This window comes from Canis lupus, chromosome 18 (genome assembly GCF_011100685.1).
Source record: "Canis lupus familiaris isolate Mischka breed German Shepherd chromosome 18, alternate assembly UU_Cfam_GSD_1.0, whole genome shotgun sequence".
Lineage (NCBI taxonomy): Eukaryota > Metazoa > Chordata > Mammalia > Carnivora > Canidae > Canis > Canis lupus.
Genome location: NC_049239.1, coordinates 37,532,917 through 37,541,753, shown reverse-complemented (window position 1 = coordinate 37,541,753; position 8,837 = coordinate 37,532,917). Strand labels below are relative to the sequence as shown.

At 41.4% G+C, this 8,837-nt stretch overlaps 1 protein-coding gene across 1 annotated transcript; it reads right to left on the bottom strand.

Annotated features, from left to right (window-relative positions):
• Positions 1–7,176: 7,176 nt before the first annotated feature.
• OR10V4 (olfactory receptor family 10 subfamily V member 4) lies at positions 7,177–8,115 on the bottom strand. The gene has a single exon (NM_001388575.1). It carries the CDS (start codon positions 8,113–8,115, stop codon positions 7,177–7,179), a length of 939 nt encoding a protein of 312 aa, NP_001375504.1.
• Positions 8,116–8,837: the final 722 nt, after the last annotated feature.

Below are 8,837 nucleotides of genomic sequence, written 5' to 3'. Positions count from 1 at the left end.
GCCAGTTGCCTTCCTTTTAGCTAAAGTTTTGTGGAAACAGTCACTCTCATTTATTGGTTGCTTTAGGGCAGCAGAAGGCAGAGAGATGAGTACTCTCAGCGGAGACCACTTGGCCCCCAAAGCCTAAAATATTTACTAACAGACTCTATGGGAAATGTTTGCTGACCCTTAATGATACAGATTGTGTTTTCTCATTTGTGTTAGAAACACACACCTCTAATTCATGGACTACCTAAGAGATATAATGGCAAGCAGAAGATACTTAGAGCTGGGTAATAAAATGTATTAAGACTTTTGAGATACAGCTAAAGCTGTTTATAAAGGAAAATAGAAAAGTCTGAATATAAATGATGTGGTTTAACTCAAGAAAGAATAAGCAGTAATTAAAGAAACAGAAGACAAGGTGTCAGAGGATCAACAAAGTTACCCATTTTTTCTCCTGTAATACCTGTTTGTGAGGTTAATGGGAGTCCTTTTAAAAGAATAATGCATTTTTTTAGTTGTGCAATAGATCCTTTAAGATGGGGAGGGCACAAATTCTTTTCACAAGTGATTCTTTTTTTTTTAAGATTTTATTTATTTATTTATGAGAAAGAGAGAAAGAAAGGCAGAGACACAGGCAGAGGGAGAAGCAGGTTTCATGCAGGGAGCCTGACATAGGACTTGATCCCGGGTCTCCAGGATCAGGCCCTGGGCTGAAGGCAGCGCTAAACGACTGAGCCACCCGGGCTGCCCTCACAAGTGATTCTTTAAAAATAAGATCTGACACCTCTGGAGAGTGTCCCTTGAGTGGGTGAAAGAAAAGTCTCTCTGGCGTGCCATTTAGGTAGAAGTTTGACACACGACAGAGGACATCAGTTAGACAAAGCCACTGCGTTTTCTTTAGCACCGTCTTTCTCCAAAAGCTACAAATAATTCCTTGTGGTATTAATAGGCTCTATACATTCTTTTTAAAAAAAATTGAGGTAAAACAAAATTGACTTTCTTGTGAGACTGTTTTAGATGGTATCAATTTTCTTTAAGTAATGTGCAACTCTTAACCAGTGGTTCTCCGCCTCCTCAAGAGAGGCTGTTAAATCTCTGCTGGGCCTCATCCCTAGAGTTTCTGATTCTGTAGGTCTGAAGTAGGGCCCCGAGAGCAAGCTGCATTTATAACAAGCTGCAGGTGACACTGATGCCACTGGTTCTACCTTGTGAACCATTGCTTTAGGTCATTAAACATGAATGCTTGTAGGGTGTCATCGAGGAGAAAGACTCACCAACTGCCCAGAGGGCCATTGCTCATGTAGTCAGCAAACTTGTGGTACTGTGTTCCTTCTAGAGGTTCTAGGAGAGAATGTTTCCTTACCATTTTTTTTTTTAAACCTTCTAGAGGTTGCTTGCATTCCTTGGCTTGGAGCCCCATCTTCCCATTTGCAAAGCCAGCAGGCGAGTGTCTTTTGAACTCTACCTCTCACCCTCTCCTTCTGTTGTCACATTCTTCTCTCAAATCCTCCTGCTTCTCTCTTATAAAGACTCTGTGATAAACATCTGGATAATCCAGGATAATCTCCCCATCTCAAGATCCTGAATTACATCTGCAAAATCCCCTTTACCATAGAAAGTAACATATTCATGGGTTCTGGGGATTAGGATAGGGACATCTTGGGGGGAGGGGACATTTTACAGCCTACTATCATGTGGTATGTGTGAACCATTAGGGGAATTTAAAATGATTTTTGGTGGAATACCTGGGTCACCCAGTTGGTTAAGCATCTGACTCTTGATTTTCACTCAGGTCATGATCTCAGGGTCTTGAGATCAAGCGCTGCTTTGGGCTCTGTGCTCAGTGGGGAGTCTGCTTGAGATTCTCTTCCACCCCCTCTGCCTTTGCCCCCCCACCCCGCCTGCTCCTGAGCTCTCTCAAATAAAATAAATATTAAAAAAAAAATAAAATAAGGGAAGTCCCGGTGGCTCAGCAGTTTAGCACCACCTTCAGCCCAGGGTGTGATCCTGGAGACCCAGAATTGAGTCCCACGTTGGGCTTCTCCCTCTGCCTGTGTCTCTGCCTCTCTCCTTCTGTGTCTCTCATGAATGAATGAATGAATGAATGATCAATAAAATAAGATGATTTTTGGTAGTATAATGAGAAAATGTTTTAAAATTCAAGTATTTTGTATACTACTTAAAGGTGAAAAAAAAAAGGTTCACTAGGTGAAATCATGAAGGATCATTAAAAAGAGAATCACAAATGAGTGAGAGAACATGTAGGCCCACCCTCCTGCCATGGATCCCAGCTTAGTGCTGACCAGTCTTTGACACCAACGTGTTGGGAGACATCCATCTTGTGTTCGTAGCAATTGGCTGCCCTGTAGAGGTGGGAAGACATGGTAGTTTTCTGGAATAGGTCATGGCATTGGAAGATAAAAGCAGAAAGCCAGCTTCCTTGCATGATTTTCCATTACTGAACTGGCAAGAGGTGGGGGAAGCTTATAGTTGCTTCCATTATTTCCTTTGGATTCCCTGAGCATTGCAGGGGTGGGATGGGAACTGATTCCCCTTGCCATTTATTTACATGGCTCAGGAAAGGGATGATGATTCGCTCCTTTCTGAGCCCTTCTCAGAATAAGTGATGGAAGGCAGAAACTATGTACTTTGCATTCGGCATTTTATTCTTATCATGTACTTAATAGTAATTGTCTGGACATTTCTGAGTTCTCTCTCAATCATAAACCAATATGTAGAAAAGAATTGGCAAAGTAAAAATGGATTCTATCTCCTGATTCACAGGAGAGGTCTTCACACGCTATCCCTTGAAGGCCCAGGTCTCCAAGTACCTTTAAGTTCCTGTAGAATCACCGGGGCAAGGTCAGTGGAGCATCCCATTCAGAACAGATCTTTGCCCATTTTACTGGTGACAGCTGGTGCTGAGGAAATGGGGACAGGGTGGAAGAGGACTCAAGAAGGGTAGGGAGGAAGGGAGGAAATTCTGTGAAAGCTTCAACTTAACTCCTCACACCTTCCTGTTCCCTGAGCCTCAGCCTCACTGGTCTGTTTCTGGCATTGGCCTTCTCTATTTTCCCATATCTAAGTGGGAGAAGGTAGGTAAGCTTCTTGTTTTTGGCCTTTTCCTGGGACAGTTGGGGAAAGAGAGATTCAGGCTGGCCTCTGAGACCATTACATGGGAGGGACCTTGGCTATATCTCTTCCTTTGGGCAAACCTTACCAAAGAAAGAGATTTGATCAACAAAGTATGAAAATTAGTCAAAATTCCATGAAGACCATTAACTGTGTTGAGACATTCTGCAAATTACACAGAAGCCTGATGTAAAATAAAGTACAGTGATGTTTAAGAATTCGGGTGCACTTGCTGCCCTCACCTATTAGCTGACACTGAAGAGATGGCTTGCATTCTGGTATTTTAATTTTCTTCCTCTTATTAGTGAAATAGGATACTTGTAAAACACATGACATTTTGTACTTTGACGGTTAACTTAGGATGTTGTAGTTATTTGATACGCATGACCGTCCGAATGTAGTGGTTAAGATAATAATTATGATTTATTTTGCTAGTGATACTGCAGTTTGGCCAGGACACAATGGGAATAGCGCATCTCTGCTCCAGGTTGCATCACATGGTACTGCTTGAAGCTGGGAATGACCCAGTGGTTGGTTGCTAGAACCATCTGAAGTTTCTCTCAACCTGGGAGTTGGTGCTGTCAGCTGAGACCTGAGTGGGGTTTTCGCACTTACATGTGGACTTCCTGTGTGGTTTCTTTCTTCACAGCATGGTGGCTAGATTCCAAGAACAAGTGTCCCGTAAGGGCCAATTGGAATCATATCCCCTATTATCACCTAGTCTTGAAGGTGACATAGCATCACTTCTCCTGCAGTTATAAGGCCACCTAGATTCAAGGGCAGGAAAGATGGACCCCACCTGTGGATGGAAAGAGTGTCAACGTCACAGTGGGAGGAGGGCATGTGAGAAGGGATATGTCATGCTGGTCATTTTGGAAAGTTGGGGCCAAGGGGTAGGAGACAAAGCTTTTTGGATAAGAGAGGCCAAGAAACCTCTTGAAACAAAAGTCAAATCTTAACAAGGTAAGTATTTTTCTCCCCTTAAAAAGTCACCACCGCCAGCACCACCTGGGTTTATATGATGGTGTGTGAGAGTGGTACAGAATTAAAGAACATTTGGGAAATCCTTGCAGTTTGGAGCTTATACAATCTTTGGTAAGGACATGGTGGAATGTAGGCCATATGCATGCAAAAGCCTCCTAAAATGCAGCTTGTCAATCATTGCTGGGTTCATTCCAATAATGGGAGTTATGTTATCTATTGCTGCACAAAAAATTATCCCAAAACATAGCAGCTGAAAACTAAAGTTACTTATTATCTTACAAAGCTTCAGAGAGTCAGGAATCTAGAAGGAGCAGCTTAGCAGAGTGATTCTGGCTCATAGTGTTTCAGGAGGTACAGTCAAAAAGTCAGCCAGGGCTCCAGTCATCTGAAGACAGGTCTGTGCCCAACATAGGTTGACTCTCATGGCTGTTGTCAAGAGGCCTCAGTTTCTCTCTGTGTGGACCTCTCCGTGGAGCTTCCTGGTAGTTCTCAGAACATGGCAACTTCTCCCAGAGTGAGTTATGTGAGGAGGGAGAGGCTGCAGCCCCAGTATTTTATGGCCCAGCCTGAGAAGTCAAGTATCAGTCCTGCCACATTCTGTTTGCTAGAAATAAGTTAACTAAGTATAGCCCACACTCAAAGGGAGGGGGGTTACACTCTACCTTGGAAAGGGAGGAACATCGAAGGATTTTTTCAAAACTACCACAACCTGTTTGAAGGCAAACTCCAAACCTATTAACTGTGGCAAATTTCTGGAAAGATAAATTCATTCTAATACTGTGATGTAAATGATCATAAAATACCAGTGGTACAAATAAGGTGGTATTGGTGTAGAAATGTATGGACTGATAGATACAGGGAATGCAGTAAGCACCGAAGAAATAGAGCTTAAGAGAAATGTGTATTTACTACATGATGAAGATGATAATTCAGTGGTTAAATGGATAAACATGGTTTGAAAATTCTACTGAAGCAGGAGATCCCTGGGTGGCTCGGCGGTTTAGCGCCTGCCTTTGGCCCAGGGCGCGATCCTAGAGACCTAGTGATCGAATCCCACGTCGGGCTTCCGGTGCATGGAGCCTGCTTCTCCCTCCTCCTGTGTCTCTGCCTCTCTCTCTCTCTCTCTCTCTCTCTCTCTATCATAAATAAATAAATCTTTAAAAAAAAAAGAAAATTATACTGAAGCAGTTGGTTATTTGAGGTAAAAGTTAAAGCCTTGTAGCACAGCATACAACTCAACAAATTCCAGAATGGTAAGTTCCATTTAAAAATTTAAACATAAAACCCCAAGAACAAAATATGAATGAATATTTGATTTCAGGTAACATTTCAGAATGTATTTGTTGTAAAAATGGGAAAATCACAAAGCAAAAGTTTTTTTTAAAGATTTTATTTATTTATTCATGATAGACGTAGAGGGAGAGGTAGAGGGAGAAGCAGGCTCCATGCTGGGAGCCCGATGCGGGACTCGATCCCGGGATTCCAGGATCGCGCCCTGGGCCAAAGGCAGGCGCTAAACCGCTGAGCCATCCAGGGATCCCCACAAAGCAAGATTTGAATTGTGAATTCCACAGTAACATACATGTATAGTGTGTATAAATAGTATATAATATGTAATATATGTATGAAATAAACTTTCAAAATGCTTCCCACACATACAGGGCAAGCATTGACATAAATTATAAAGACTTAAAAATAGGTCTTAAAATTCTTTAAGCATCTTAGATAAACCCACAAAAATTTTTAAATTGCTATAAAATACATAAAAAGTTCAATTTAATGAACGTAAACTAGATTAATAGTTGCCATTGTAAAAACCATCAAAATGACAGAAAAGAAACAGAAGGAAGAAAGAGAGTGAAGGAGGGAAGAACGGAAGAAAGGAAAGGAAGGAAGCAGCTCAGTGTTGAGCATGAAATTATAAGGCAAATACTTTTGTAAATAGTTTGTGGGAGTATAAATTTGTAGTCTCTAGGAATGCAATTTGGCAATGTGTGTGTAAATAGGGGTTTAAAATTATTTTAACCCTAGGGAAGGAATTAGAGTTAACACACAATAAATTGTATTTAAAGATGTTTATCACAGTGATAACTTGCAATAGTGAAAAATTGGTAGCCCTTTAAGCGCCAATAAGGATAAGTGGAAATAATACGACAGCTCATGTTTTAGAAGGCCACTTCAGCAAGGCAGATGTTTACATTACGAGTTAGAGAATGAAACAGGGTGCCACATCTCGTAATATGCATAATGTATAAAGTACCCGAATATTATCTGCTTACTGTTACTTTATCTGTTTACTTTAATTGGGTTAGAAATGATTTTTAACTTTTTTTTCTGTCTACTTTTATAGGTTTCCCAATTTTTCTAAAATTGATGTATATTTAAAAATGAAAAAAGTGGTATTTTAAAAGTAGAACCATAACAAGACAGGTTGGCAAGAACAAAGAAGTTCTTTTATCAGTTCTGCCAGATAATCTTTAGTCCCTTGACCCCTTCTTGAATTTTCCTATTCCAAATGGGGTGAAGATATTGTTTATAATTTTGAAGCATCACCAAATATACTTTTAAAATGACAATACATTCCAGATACATATTATATTCCAGATGTTATTTTTAGAACTTCTCAACACTGGTGGGTTTCACAATAAACATTTCCCAAGACTCCGTCAATAGAAAGGAGAAAAAGTAAGGCTTAATGAGTAGAAGCTTGAAGAACTATTAGTGCTCTTGGAGGGAACCTCTTAAAATTACTCTGAGTACTTATGGAATGCTAGTATATGCAAATTTCAGTATGTGACAAATAATGTCCTTTGATATCACTTGAAGGAACTCATCAATTCAATAAATACGTATTGACTATCTACTTGAGCTGTTTAAGGCACTAGGGATGGATTAGTGAACAAAAAATATGTGCCCATCTTAAATAATATCTTACTTTCAGGAGTTTGCACTGCCATTGGGAGCTAGAAGTAGGAACTGGGGCCTGAGGAAGTAGTAAATCAGTTCCCCTGAGTTGATCATTTTCTGAAGAATAATTTCCTGCCATTTACATGAGCCTAGAAACTCACACATTTCCTAGTGGAGCAGATGTCTTTTCATTACCTTATTTAATGCATCTTTCAGCTCCTTGTTCCTCATACTGTAGATCAAGGGGTTCAAGACAGGGGTGACAAAAGTGTAGACAACAGACACCACACGGCCCATTTCTGGGTTGTAGCTAGAGCTGGGGCGTAAATAGATAAGGCTACAGCAGCCATACTGGAGGAGAACTACAGTCAGGTGAGAAGAACAGGTGGAGAAGGCCTTGTGCCGCCCCTCTGCAGAGCGGATCTTCAGAATGGCACCCACAATGAAGACGTATGAGATGGAGATCAGAGAAAAGGGAATGGTGAGGATGATGACACTGACAATGAAGATCATGGCTTCTTGCATTCGAGTATCCCCACAGGCCAGCTGCAAGATCGGGAGTACATCACAGTAGAAGTGAGTGATTCTGTTGTGGCCACAAAATGGCAGATGGAAAATCAGAGCTGTTAGTTGTAAGGCTAGAATGAAACCAAGGACCAGGGCTCCCAGAGCCAGCTGGGCACACAGCTGCCATCTCATGATGAGGGTGTAACGCAGAGGCTTCCGAATAGCTACAAACCGATCATAAGCCATGATCCCCAAGAGGATACAGTCAGCACTGCCCAGAAAGACAAAAAAGAACATCTGTGTGCCACAGCCAGCGAAAGAGATGGGTATTCTCCCCATGGTCAGGAGGTTGACCAAAGCGAGAGGGGCAACAGTGGAAGAGTAAAAGATCTCCAGAACTGCCAGATTGGCCAGAAAGAAATACATGGGAGTGTGGAGTGAACGCTCTGCCCAGACAGTGAGAAAGATTGTGGCATTACCAGTGAGACTGCCAATATACATTAGCAGGAAAGCCACAAAAATAAGTATTTGTATCTCCAGGATGGGTGAAAATGGATGAAAGTGGAACTGGATGTCTATGGTTTGGTTTTCATCCCCCATAAAAGTGGCACCTCAGGTTTTCTAGGACAAAAGAGAAATTGTTAGGAAAGAAAGTGCTTCGAGCTTTAGGATGAAGGTGATGAAACCGAGTTAGCACCTATAGCTTTAATAATCTTGAAGAGAGTTTATGCTGGGCAGGTCGTTCTCTATTGTTGCTTGTGTTCACCAGCTCACATTTTCAAGAGAGTTGGCTCAGTTTAACTATAAAGGATATCACTTTGAGTAAGAGCCACAAATTTGCCCCATGTGGCAATTGAGCTCAGGACTTTGACTTCACTTTTGTTTTGCAAGAACCAGCAGAACTAATAACCACCAAGCCTCGAAACCTACACGTTGCCTAGCAATAATATACTGGCCATCAAATACGAAGTCATAATGATCTTGAGTCCAAGTCCTATTTTATAAATTAGGATCATATTATCTCATATGAAGGATGCTCCATTGTCCTCTGAAGGTTTATCTCCCTAGACAAAAAAAGAGGTCAACTTACGCCGATGCAGCAGTATTGAGCACGATGGTTCTGTTACTGGTTTGTGATTGCAGAAAAAATTCTGACCCTTCTAGTATATTGGCCCTTAACTGTAAGGTTAGAATGAAACCAAGAACCAGGGCTCCCAGAGCCAGGTGGGCACACAGCTGCCATCTCATGATGAGGGTGTAATGCAGAGGCTTCCAAATAGCTACAAACCTATCATGAGCCATGATCCCCAAGAGGATACAGT

Excerpts from the sequence above, each read along its gene's own strand:
- OR10V4 (NM_001388575.1), bottom strand. The coding sequence starts at position 8,115 with ATGGGGGATGAAAACCAAACCATAGACATCCAGTTCCACTTTCATCCA.